Source organism: Colletotrichum tamarilloi (assembly GCF_030869305.1).
Source record: "Colletotrichum tamarilloi strain Tom-12 chromosome Unknown Scaffold_11.1, whole genome shotgun sequence".
NCBI lineage: Eukaryota > Fungi > Ascomycota > Sordariomycetes > Glomerellales > Glomerellaceae > Colletotrichum > Colletotrichum tamarilloi.
In genome coordinates, this window is record NW_026849394.1 from 295,202 (window position 1) to 308,035 (window position 12,834).

General features: G+C 54.7%; 5 protein-coding genes across 5 annotated transcripts; 3 read left to right on the forward strand and 2 right to left on the reverse strand.

Moving 5' to 3' along the window:
• Window positions 1-669: 669 nt before the first annotated feature.
• CTAM01_04600 (uroporphyrinogen decarboxylase) lies at window positions 670-2,197 on the reverse strand (the record flags this gene model as incomplete). The annotated part of the gene is made up of 4 exons (XM_060520630.1): window positions 670-743; window positions 818-1,747; window positions 1,824-1,865; window positions 1,924-2,197. Coding segments are annotated over 4 exons (1,320 nt in total), but the record flags the coding sequence as incomplete, so codon positions are not given.
• Window positions 2,198-2,439: 242 nt separating this feature from the next.
• On the forward strand, window positions 2,440-4,524 carry CTAM01_04601 (uncharacterized protein; the record flags this gene model as incomplete). The annotated part of the gene is made up of 1 exon (XM_060520631.1): window positions 2,440-4,524. One exon carries the CDS (start codon window positions 2,440-2,442, stop codon window positions 4,522-4,524), a length of 2,085 nt encoding a protein of 694 aa, XP_060384585.1.
• Window positions 4,525-6,368: 1,844 nt separating this feature from the next.
• Window positions 6,369-6,776, reverse strand: CTAM01_04602 (uncharacterized protein; the record flags this gene model as incomplete). Its single annotated transcript, XM_060520632.1, has 1 exon — window positions 6,369-6,776. The coding sequence occupies one exon, from the start codon at window positions 6,774-6,776 to the stop codon at window positions 6,369-6,371; it is 408 nt and encodes a 135-aa protein (XP_060384586.1).
• Window positions 6,777-8,512: 1,736 nt separating this feature from the next.
• On the forward strand, window positions 8,513-8,992 carry CTAM01_04603 (uncharacterized protein; the record flags this gene model as incomplete). The annotated part of the gene is made up of 1 exon (XM_060520633.1): window positions 8,513-8,992. One exon carries the CDS (start codon window positions 8,513-8,515, stop codon window positions 8,990-8,992), a length of 480 nt encoding a protein of 159 aa, XP_060384587.1.
• A 53-nt stretch (window positions 8,993-9,045) lies between these two features.
• Window positions 9,046-12,184, forward strand: CTAM01_04604 (fungal specific transcription factor domain-containing protein; the record flags this gene model as incomplete). Its single annotated transcript, XM_060520634.1, has 4 exons — window positions 9,046-9,897; window positions 9,989-10,669; window positions 10,723-12,003; window positions 12,071-12,184. 4 exons carry the CDS (start codon window positions 9,046-9,048, stop codon window positions 12,182-12,184), a joined length of 2,928 nt encoding a protein of 975 aa, XP_060384588.1.
• Window positions 12,185-12,834: the final 650 nt, after the last annotated feature.

A 12,834-nucleotide genomic window follows, 5' to 3' on the forward strand; every position in this document is an offset into this window, starting at 1 on the left:
AGTTGGTGACCACGCTTGGACGCCACAGGGTGTTGAAGCCTTCTTCATCGTTTCGGCGACTGGAATGTCCAAGAGGACTGTTTCTTATCAGGCCATCATTGTACAGCGCTTTTGCCACGGAGTTTTCACGGATCGGGGATTTTTTTTTTCTGCTGGAGGCAAACAATAAGCGTCGCTAATGGCCAGCGACTTTGTTTGAAGATGTTGGAACGACACAAAAAAAGTTCTTGATACCACGGTTGACATGATTTTCAAGGATAATTACGATACGGGAAGGAAAAGCATAATGGTATTTTTGATTTTATTCATACAATTTGCCTGTGCTCTGAACCATGATATCTTCCTTGACTATGAAATTTAGGAACTGTTATGGTACTATTACAGGAGCACATTTTGAAGCTGCGACGCTTAAAGTTATCATGGTTGCCGTTATGTTTCCTTCTACTCATGAGGCTTTATCAGAGGGTTCATTTGATTCGATCAAGATTGTCCTAAGGCACTACCGTCTCTAGGAAGATGCCTTTAAAAGATTGATGCTATATCACTTTATTTCGCTCCTTTTTCAATACGCCTTGTGGGTATTGTGACTTGATACTTGAATATCCACTTTTCCAATCATCACTTGCCGCTTCTTGATTTTTGTCCACAACCCACCGACTCGTTGCCTGCTTAGTTCTTCGTCAAACGATGAATTTCTGACAGGTAGAATCGGAGATCCTCGGGGTTGACGCCCGGGGTGATGCCTAACATGAGATTATCAGCCTTCTTCCTTTCCCCGTACAAAATGCAGCAAATAAAATTGAACGCATCGACTTACCGTGACCGAGGTTTGCAATCCATCCCTTCTTTCCGTTACCGTAGAAGCCCTTGACCATGGTCTCGACAGCCGCCGTCATGCGCTCATGGGTACCGTACAACACGCCAGGGTCTGCGTTGCCCTGGAAAGTAACACGCCTGTCGCCGCGAATCTTGACAGCCTCGGCGGGGTCCTGAAGCCAGTCGAGGCCGATGACGTCGTAGCCAATGTCAATGACGGAGTCGAGAGCGTGCCAGGCGCCCTTGGGGAAGACGGTCATGGGAACGCGCTCCAGGTTCATCTCGGCAAGCTTCTTGGGGAGGTTCTCGGAGATGTAGGACAGGTACGGCTGGCTGAACTCCTTGAAGGCCTCGGGGCCGAGCTCGCCGGCCCACGAGTCAAAGACCATGATCATCTGGGCGCCGGCCTTGACCTGCAGCGCGAGGTACTCAACGCAGACCTCGGCAATCTTTTGCAGGAGCGCCTTGGACTCCTCGGCGTAGCGGTAGATCCACGTCTTGCTCTGCATGAAGAGCTTGGTGCCGCCGCCCTCGACCATATAGCAGAAGAGCGTCCAGGGGGCGCCGCAGAAGCCGATGAGGGGCACACGGCCGGCGAGCTTCTTGCGGGTGAGGGTGATTGCCTTGTAGACGTAGTCGAGCTCGGAGGCGACGTCGACGTTCTTGGACAACACCTTTTCGTATTGCCCGTCAGTCGGGGTCTTGAGCGGCTCGGGGAAGTGGGGGCCCTTCTTGTCGACCATCTCGACCGTCATGCCGAGGGCCTGGGGCACGACGAGGATGTCGGAGAAGATGATGGCGGCGTCGAGGAGGCCGGCGAAGCGCTCAATCGGCTGCAGGGTCAGGGTGCTGGCGACCTCGGGGTCACGGCAGCAGGCGAAGAAGTCGCGGGTGCCCTTGGCTTCATGGTACTCGGGGAGATAGCGGCCGGCTTTTTCGCAGGTTGTCAGGAATCGGCTGTTCATTTGTTCATGTCCTACTTCTTAGGACGGGAAAGGGCGGGTTACCTTGACGCATGATCCAGCATGGCGGGCGCTCAACCGTCTCGCCTGGAAATCGAGTAGGTCAGCATTTGACTAGACGAGTGGACTAGGGGTAGATACTCACCTCTTGCTGCGCGCAAGAGCAGGTCGTTCTTCAATGGCTCAAATGTCAACTCCATCTTGTCGGCCTGCTGTGGGAATTGAAGGTGCTGATGGCGGGTGTTGGAGATGCCGTTCCACGGATCATCCAAAAAGTGCCCCGCGGTTCGGTCGCTGCAAAACCCCGCCAAAGCTTCAGGACCCCCGTCCACCGCCTCCTGTGCGCCCCTGCCGCCCTGCGCACGTCGCCGAGGCAGCCGGTCCGGCAGGTGCACCAGCCACGTTGTGGCTTGACTCCGCTATTGAGTGGGCCCGCAATCCAAAGCTCTTTCGACCTCCCTGGCAATTTCCATTTGTCGCTTCTCTTCAAACAGCTCTGAATAGTCTCCATCGAATCAAATCGAGCCAATTGGCAATCTCCGCCCGCGACTGAACTCGCAAAAGCAGCTTCACGACCTGAACGACAATGATATAGTCCGAGCAAGATCAATTGAATACCCACGCGCCCGTCGCCATTCGATCCCTTCGCGACCGGGCTGCAATGCCGCCGTCACGACCAACCGTCCGATGCTGCCGCGCCGTCCAGCAACAGCTTCAAGCTTCGCCCGACAATGTATGGATCACGGATGGTCTGTTGGCGAGCGCCTTTGAGCGCTACTGCCACGTATCACGCCTCACGAGACGGAAATCGAGCTCTGTGCCCGGCCCGCTGGAGAATCGACGAAGACTGGGCAAGAGAAGGATGGCAGAGATGCACATGGACGGACACTCGACCCTACCTCCCTGGGCCATTGAGTTCCCGGTCGATCTGAGTCAATGGAAGTGGCAACCGCCGACACTCCGTACATCAAAGGACCAGAGGGATGATCTACAGAGCCAGCAAAGTCAATCTCTGCTATCTCGTGTTTACAGATGGTCAATGTCAGAACAACAGATGAAAGAGGAGGAAGTTGACCGGAACGGCATTGAGAATGCGCCAGCCTCCACATTTGACGATCGGCTGTCTGAAGCCCGAGCCGCCGTTGCGGCATCGACACGGAACGCGATCGACTCGGGCTATTACGACTTTATCGAGGGTCTTCAAAAGGAACTGAAATTGGGTGCCCTCGATCCCAGAGCCGTGGACTTGGCTGTTTCGAAATTCCCCGAGTCTTTGACCGGGACAAGCGCTGACGGCGAGACGGTCAGCACAGCCATTGAGCTGTTTCTTTCGGCCGTTGTCAACGGAATCGCATCTTCCAAAGTTTTGGGCCCGTCAGAGTTTGACGCGAGCTTTTGGAATCTTGTGCTGAATCGGACGTCTCAGCTGCGGGCCAATGACGCGACGATTCTCTTATTCCAGGCTACGCTCGATGCGGTCCCTCGCCCATACCTGAACGATGTCCACGAGGGCATCATTGCGGCAGTGCAAACACTAGCCGTGTCTCAGTCGACGGGGCGCAGACGGGCCGCGGACATTGGCGTTGCGCTCCGCGAATTGTCACCCGACAACCACGGTGCGCTTCTCGAGGGGATCGAAATCGCAGTCTATCAAGGTTCAGTGGTCTTTGAGGAGGAAGCCCGCCAAAAGCTTAATTTCCTTTGGCTGCAGGTCTTGGCACACATGCCGCGGGTCGACTCCGTCTATCTCTTTGACGCTTGCGTCAGGTCCAAATACTTTGACCGCGAGCTACCCTGGCACGACGACCGAGATCTCAGCGAGCTTGTCCTCCAGCAGTGGACTAGCCGTGGGTACCTAGGCGATCACGAGGCTGTCGCAGCATTCTGGGACCGCGAATCGTCCAGACATGCGACTTCGAGCCTCGCTGCCCTAGTAGCCGGCATTTGCGAAATTGAGCACGATAAACCAAAGCATTTGAGGAGGGAACATATCTGGCTAATCAAAAATCTCATGAAGCTGCTGAGTCGCTTCGGCCGCCAGGACCAGCTCATCGTCTCGATGCAACGTTTTGCGGAAACCAGGGATTCGATACCTGTCATGCCGTTCATGCGAGTCGCGTCAGCCAGTCATGATCACAAGACGGCCCTCAGGCTAAGGTCGATCCTGCTCTCACACGAGAAGAAGCTGGAGAGCCGAATCGAGTCACAGTGGCATTGGACGGCTTGGGTGCCCTACATCAAGTCCATGATCAGAGACGAATCGGTAACATCCCGGGACATTTGGTGGGCAGTACACTGCGGAGACGGCAAGATGAAGCGGTACGAAGCGAAACGGCACGAGCTCTCGATCAGGAGGAAAGCTCTCATGGAAAACATGACGGTGTGGTTCGCGAGCGCGACGAATCGGTCGGAGAGGAGCACGTTTCGAGATATGTCCAGGTGCATCAGCTGGCTCCGGAACAACAAGGTGCCGCTCAGCAACCGCTCGATGGCGGCCATCGCCAAGGTGGCCACGCGCGAGCTCAAGAAGGGCGAGTTCGGGCGGACGCAACGCCTGCTCTGGTTGCTTGATGTAATAGGACAGTCTAGGGGACCCGAGCAGAGGGCTCTCGTCGCCCGGGTGCTGCAACGGTGGAGGCAGGCCAATTCCGAACTAGAGAGGAAGAGGTGCCGTGAGGCTGAAGGGATGCCGGACGCCCAGCGGATCAGAGAGGCGATTGGGGCTCCGAAAAGGAGCAAATGGTAGATGGTTGGGTGTATTTTAGAGAATAATACAAACACACCCACATTCACACATATTCAAATACTACATCAAACACATACAAGATGAAGTCATTCGGACCCAGCAATAAAGACGTGAAAGGGGGGGGAAGACGATGAGTAGCGTGTGCCCGTGGTACTCGAGGGCGATCATGGTGGGCAGAAAGAGTGGTGGGACAAGAAGGTAAAAAGGTAGGTGAGGTACCTTTCGCATCTACAACCAGCAAAGGAGCGGCACGGCCCAGCACGATTGGAATTCTGCAATGGGATGGGAGAGGGGAGTGACAGGGCCCCTTGTTTCGTGATCGCGCGGGAAAGCTGATTCGGTTCGTTCAAAGCTTTTGCCACGAGGGAAAAAATAGCAGCTTCTGCAGCGAGCCGCAGCAACGAAGAACGCTGGAATGTATGAAAGGGTAAAGTAGGCGGGCGAAACAAGCAGGAGGAGGAGGACGGCGCCGGACGGCATTCCACTGGGTTCCCTTTGACGGCGTACGGGCTCTCGGCCGGGTCGCAAGGTTGGTTGATGGAGAGAGAGAGAGAGAGAGTGTGTGTGTGTATGAGCTTGTTCGACTTTTCTGGCCGCATGCGTACAATGAGAGATCATGTTGGTGGGCGGGTGGGTACACACACACACACACACACACACACACATCCCTTCCGGTGCTCGAAACCGAGGAAGTCGCGAGGTCGCGAAAAGTCTCGTGCATTTTTTTCTTCTTTCCTTTGTTTAAATGGTATGAGACAGGGAAAACCTTGATTCTGGTTTCCCATTGTCCCAAGTTGGAGAATGGTTAAATTGAAGAATTCGTTTGGTTTCAATCATTTTTGGGGCTCTTTCACGTTCTGGGTCTTGGTTTTGTCTCTCGTCGCCCGTGAATGTGTTTGTTTCCTTTGCGGGCAGCGGGCGGAATATGGGACAGTAGGTTGGGAATGTGGTGGGCTAAGAGCCTCGTTCGGCGCCGCCCGGTCGATTGACACCTCACCCCCGGGACGGACGGGAGGCGGAGGGGTAGAGGGGGGATAATCATAGTCATTTGCGGCCTATGAAACGGGGGAGGCGGCCGGATGACTGGTTCTAGGTGAGTTGAATAGACTCAGAGCAACACCTAGTACCTTAGTAGTCACCCAGGGGGCGATGATCAAGGGGCGAAAGATTTGCAAAGGGTGTATCATGTAATCATCCCGTACCTTACATTAGGGCCCTTTTCCCTCTCAGCCCAGGCACATAGGTTGGACATTAGCAGAAAGGTGTTTCGATATCGGTCAAAGACTGAGGTAGGCTCTAGTGCAGAGAAAACGGGCAAAGTTTGTTAGTGGACGGGAAGCCGGAATATTCGGGTGGGAGGGGGTGGGCCGATAAGAGAGAGAGGCGAGTGAGGTGAGGCGATGAGCAGCAAAAGAGAGATTGTGTGTGGGAGAGGTGATGCTACCGTCGCTGCATTTGGGTGGATGAGACTCTGGGTTAACCATTTGAGGCTCTCACTTCGTCAGGTTGGGGGAGTGGACCACGCATTGTCTGTCAGTGTGAGGTTGAGAAGAAAAAACGAACAACCTAAGACGAGGTCTGGAATGTATGGAAGATGGATGGAAGCAGCGCCATCGTGTGGAGCACTGGAGCTACGGTACCTACGTCGTAGTTCGTACCCAAGCTCCCTATTGCCTGTAGGTACTCCGTACATACATACATAGTACCACGAGTACCTACCACTCCTCCTCGAGGAACTGACGTGCGATACCTGCGGTGCTGCGGTCCGCGGATGGGGAATGAGGGGAGGGGCGACGTATCTGCATGGCATTTGATTCTTCCTCAATGGATGGAATCGGGGCAGCTCATGCCCAAATCGTGACATTGTTGGACAAATTTTTGCTCATCGAGGTGGGGGGTTGACGGGCGGCGGAGGCGGGCAGAGATTGAGGATATGTGATGGGCAGGGGGAGGATGCTGCAACTTCTTGGAGCTAATACAACCTGCCCTGGAGAGTACATAACTCCGTACGGGTAGAGGAAGCCCAGGAAAGGCGGCAGAAAAGGGTAAAGGCAGAGAAAGAAGGGTTCGTTTCGGCCGTGGCATAATTGGCGTGCCCCTTCCATCTCCCCCAACACGTCCCTCTTGATTACGTGCAGCAAAGATGAGCACGCAAAAAGAAAGCAAAGGAAAACGAGATGGGTGGGCTGTGTCCAGTGAGAGGGCGTGGACGGCGTCGGTTCGCGACTGATGACATAGAACTCGACTGACATTTGCCGTAGGCCCGTTGAGGCGACATTAGCCTCCTCTGACCTTAATATGACCTTTGCTCAGACGAACGTGGCTCGCATGGTTGGAGGGGACATGGTAGCATGGGGGGGCCGGCCCGCCGTCTATCATTCATTAGACTCAAGTCAGGGACTCAGACTCACAGACTCACAGACTCAGGGTTCAGAGGCAAACGTTGATGCAAGATTAGAGTTGGTCAGTACGGGCATAGTGTATGGACACTTGTAGCTCCGTACGCGACGGATATCCCGTATGTGCCATGATAAACGAGAGCAAAAGAACCCTGCACGTTGAGCAGCGTTGTCCCATTCGCTTCTCTTCATCCAAAGACACGTCTGTAATAACAGTTGAGTGATAGGCACGCCGCAAGACAGGGCAGACACGGGACAGGCTGCGGCATGGCCACGGGATGGCGGCATCCTCATAGGTGGCATAGCATGGCGCAGGTAGCTACGACATATGGTTATCCGCACACGCCGTACGGGTAGTACCGCCGCAAAAGATAGGAAGAGAGAAAGGAAAGAAGTGAAAGATGGGAACGTCCCGGACGGTTTGGAACGCCGACGCCAGCTTCTCCCGTCGGCAGCTAAGCAGAGTCGAGGGAACGGCAGCCCAGAGAGTGCGAGAGAGAGAAAGACGGAGAGAGACATGTACTTCCATTCTCGGGAAGATTGAGAGACATGGCGAGAGAAGGAGCTTATCTGCTTTTGTCCCTCCATGGGGGATTATCGTAGGGTTCGTAACTTCGTCCAGTCCAGATGTTTAGTACCTTAAGGTAGGTGAGGAGGGCAAGCTGTCTCTGGAAAGATACTTATCAAAACGCGGATACACGGTGCAAATACGTAGTATCTTTATAGACCAGTGTTGTGCGCAGATTAGCGAAGACACGACGCCCTGAACATGTTGCGTGATGTTGCGATGAACTATTCCTTCCCGGGAGGTGTGTCTTGGGCAGAGAGAAAGAGCTCAGGGGTGCCGAACCCCCGCATGCGGAAGTACCCGGTACCTGCGGCGGATCTCCTCGCCCAGTCGCACACGCGAACCGGCCCAGCAGGTCTCGCTTGCTCCGTCCCGCTGCCTTACCTCAGGTACTCTGCTGCGTAAGTATATGCTGTGCGCCCACTATTAGATACCTAACGTTGCCCGCTGATTCCCCGAGGAGGGTGCTGCTGCGGCCACTACTGAGAAGCCAGTACGAAAGATGCGGAGACTCGGCGAGAAGGTGCGGTGCTCCCCATCCCCTCTTTGTCTAGGCCGCTCGAAGTACCGGGTACCGCATACCTTGCCTTGCGGGAAGGTCGTTCTGGGCCATTTCATCCTGCTCTGCTCTTCTCTACCACGTACTCTGCTCCACACACCTCTCCCACCATCCTCCATCCTCCCATCTTCCCGCAACAGTTACACGCTTCGTTCGTTTCGTGTCTTGCTCTGCTGGTTCTACCTCTTGTTCTCTTCTTCTTTTCCATGTCACTCACTCCCACGTTTGTGTCTCTTCCTTTCTCTTTCTCCCCCCCTCTCTGTCTCTTACCTCGAGGTAGCTTCCTTTTCGGCCACGCCCCTCCACCCCTCCTTTTCGTCCTCTTATTGTCCGTTGTTGGACAGGAAGTGACACAAATCAAGTTCAAACCCAGTCCCAATCGAGGATACCCTCTTCTTCGCCGGCCTCCGCATCTACCGGCGTCTGTGTGAGAGGGTGAGAGAGAGCTGTATTCCTACGTGGATGGGCACTTACATAGGCTTGCGCGCGCCCACCCCCAACTTGTCCTCCTCTCACATACTTGGCTCCTCGCTCGCCTACTCGCCCACCCAACCACCACCATCACCACCATCTCAATCCTTCGGACTGGGATTAGTCGTCCACCACCCGCAAGCACCATCACACACAACCACGACAAGGACCAGGACCAGGACCAGGGACCAGACTAAAAATCAACTCTCCTGCATGTCCCGCCCGCTCCTCTCACATATCTCCGTTCACCACTGGCTACCCGGCTCGCACCCGTACGCTGTAGCTTCCCACGTCCCTTTTTACGTCCGTAACTCCCCCCGGAACACCCAGGTAACCCTCGACCGTTCCCAGTTTCTATCCTCTTTGGACCGCATCCTCGACTCTCTTCAACGAATGACCGTCTTGTTTGCTTCGATTTTCATCCCGACAGCCTCTCATAACACCCTCCTTTTCCAAACGCTCGGCCATTGACAAGAATCCGAGATCTGATCAGACCGGCGCCCGAACCGCCAACCAACCATCAAATGGATTCTGGGCACTATTCCGCTGCACGTCATGCTGCTGCCGCTGCCGCTGCCGCCGCCGCCGCCGGTGGTGGTGCCGTCTACTCGGCTCAGCCCATGGACCACGCACACGCGCACTCGCACGCTCAAGCACAAGCACACGCCTACCATCATGGCCACTCTCACTTACAAACACCCGCGCAATCACCCCATGGCCAGCCACAGTACTACTCGATCAATCCCGTGAGCCCAACCGCACAAGGCCCTTCCATGACGAGCCCCCGCGTCCTACCAAACCCTGATCTCATGCCTGGCGCTCACTCACCGGGCTCAGCAACATCTTCCGCGCCGCACGGCATGACCGGTCTACCACCCAACCGCCCTTCGTCCCCGGCCGCCTCTGTGTCGGGAGCGCCTAGTCCCGCCTCCAAGCCTATCCGGAGGCGCATGCGCATGATTACGTCCTGCCTCGAGTGCCGGCGCAGGAAGCTCAAGTGCAACAAGTCTCAGCCATGTGTCAACTGCATGAAGTTTTCGCGCGACTGCGTCTACCTTAGCCCTAAGCTTGATGAGGCCAGTCAGCTCCGTCTGACAGAGATCAAGGAGAAGGTTGGATCATTGGAGCGCCAGTTGGAGCGCGATGTCGCCAAAACGTCCCGAGCCGCCCAGCAGCAAGCTATCCTCGCCGACGATGTCGAGGACGACTTTGCCGAGGAGCGCGATCTAGAGCCCACAGACATGACGGCTCTCGATGTCACGTACGAAGAAGACGCAGACGGAACCGACGATCTCATTGACCTGGGTGTACAAGTTGGTCGCATGCGTATCACAGAGCGCATCGGTGGCCTATCCAGACCCAGAATAGCTGAAGAGGTGTGTCCAATCCTACTTTTACTTTTCACCAGTTAAATCCCAAATCTTGATCACTTGTCTCGAGCTAGCGATTTTCTGACGCAACAGTCAGATCTCGGCCGGTATATCTGGCCCGGGCGGTCCTCCTGGGGGTCCACCTCCGGGCGGTCCGATGGGTGGCCCGATGGGTGGTATGGGAGGAATGATGGCCATGATGGGCGGTAGGGGCATGGGCGGGGCCGGACGAGGCGGGCCGCCCCGTGGTGGACCGCCTCCTGGGTATCCCGGCTTTGGTGGTCCACCACCCGGCATGGATGCCATGTCTGTCGTGAGCGGAAGCTCTGGTGACTCGATCCCCGACTTTTTGAGGCCTGGTGAATCCTACATTCCCCCCTCGAGCGGCTTCTTCTTTGGCCACACCCCCGAGGCCCTCTCTCTTGATAGGAGATTACCTCAAAAGGAGGCTGCTGATCGACTCACGCAACAATACTTTGCAGCAGTTCACCCCATTGCACGATGTGTTCACAGACCGTCCTTTGAGGCTGAGTATGTAAACTTCTGGGATGAAGTCTACAGCAACATTGAACCCAGGGCCTCCACTCAAGCCGTCATGTTTGCGGCTTGGTTCAGTGCCGCCGTGAGTATGGACGATCCGACAGTAAGGACGTTGTTTGGCGTCACCAAAGCCAACTTGATCGACCGAATGAAGACCGAGACAGAGAGAGCTCTCGGAAAGGCCAATTTCCTACGCACAACTAGAGTGGAGACCATGCAGGCTTTCATCATGTATATGGTACGTTGCGCCTGTTTGTGTTTCAGCAAGCTCGTGACTGACATCAATCACAGCTCCCGCTCTGCAGAGCCGAGGTATCTCGAGCTCACTCTGTTCTGGTCGGCGCCGCTGTCAGGATGGCCGAGTGTATGGGCTTGCACAGAGACGGAGAGACATACGGACTGAATCCTCTGGACACTCACGTTCGTAGACTCATCTGGCATCAACTCTGCTTCCTCGATATCCGTACCTGCGAAGCGCAAGGCCCCAGGCCGGCTATCAGGAGGGAAGATTACGACACCAAGCTCCCGCTTAACTGTGAAGAAGAAGACTTTTACGCTGCCGGACCACCCCCTGAGCCCGCAGACGTGTGGACCTCTTCTTTACTATCAGCGATTCGGACCGAGTGCAACGAGATGATGCGCGTAATCTGGCTGGACCGCCGCAGGCTCGAAACACGCAAAACGACACTCACTGCTGTTCTCCAGAAGATTGAAAACTTTAGGCGGCGAATGGTGGAGAAGTACGAACATTTACTCGATGGCGAAATCCCTATTCAACGCTACGCGAAGTTGGTTATGAATCTGCTCCTCTACCGCCTCCACGTCATGATCCTTCACCCCTACCACGCCAACGCCAACAGTCCCATGACCCACCGCCTCAACAACCTACTCGTCACTTCTGGCATCATGATCATTGAGATCTCGATACAGCTTGAAAACGACCCGCAATTCCGAGACTGGGCCTGGTATCTAGGCGCCTACCAACAATTCCAGATTGCTCTGCTCTTGGCCACTGAAATCTACTACAGACCGCAGAACAGGGAGGCCGACCGTATCTGGGCTTGCCTGGATTACGTCTTCGGAACAGACCGGACTCTACCGCCTGAGATGAAGGGCTTGCAGATTTTGGGGGAGATTATGAGCAAAATGGCAACATACCAGAGTATGCGCAAGATGCGTGCGCCGACAGGAACCTCCCGAGCACCGCTAAACAAGACGGCCGTCAACGTGAGAAACGAGAATCAGGGGGGACAAAATGCCCAGCATCCACATCCCGGACAGGGCATGCCGATGGGCTTCAAAGCAGAGCCTGGCATGGGTGGTCCTGGTATGCAACAATCTTCACCGATGAGCGGCATGGGGTCTCCGGGGATGGCGTCTCCGCCCAACGCCCAGATGCAAGGTCCGCCTCCAGGAATCGTCTTTGCGGGTGTGTCAAACGGCGAGGCCATCTGGAGCATGCCACCCGTAAACGCGGACAGTCCAGAAAGTGTCAGCGACGGGGCCAGTATGGGCGGTCACAGGCCCTCGCAACCGATGAATATGATGAACCCTCTCGAGGGCGTAGACTGGGTAAGTTCATCTCGTATAGCAACACAAGTAATTCGCAATTTACTGACTTTTTTCTTTTTCTTTCTAGGATGTTATCAACGGTCTTTTCCCTCATGATCCTAATACTGGCGAACTGAACATTTCCGGCTTCAACGATCCAACGCTCGGGTTGGTGAACGGGTTCCACTGGGCTCAACGATGAGCGTGGATATAAGAGGGCATATTTCTTGCTGTTTATGCTTATTTTGCTGCATCAATGTATTCGACCATTTGCGCGACCATGTGCAATGGGTTGGAAAGCTACTGCTTGCTGGCTGCTGAAGCTCAAAAGATCCCACGATACCACGGCTATTTTGTTTTACGTCTGTTTGGTTTTGATTTATGCGTAATGCGGAGTTTGATGGGGGCGAAGTCTTCCACAGAGGGAGAAAAGTTTCACGAATGGGAAGACATCCCTTGGTCACGAGTGTTAATAGAGGAGGACTAGCAATGGGGGATGTACTAATGGTTCATCATGAACGACTGAAATGCCTGGAGGGAGTTTAGTTGGGGGATGATGTAGGTGACGTGTCTGCATGGGGTTTTGCGTAATAGAAGTAATCTCTTACACGAGCCAGAATTTCTTTGAACCAGGACAGTTTACTTGACATCGGAACTCGATAATGTGCATCTACTCGTTGGGGCAAAAAGGGAACGACTGATACAGCACAAACTGCAACGGGATCTTTTTTCGATTGAATGAAATCAAATAATACGAAGTATGAAATAATAGTAACCCAAGAGGTATCGTCGTGCACTCTGCCAAAATGAAAAAAACAACACAAGCCATTCTTTTAGCCTTCCCTTCCCTGC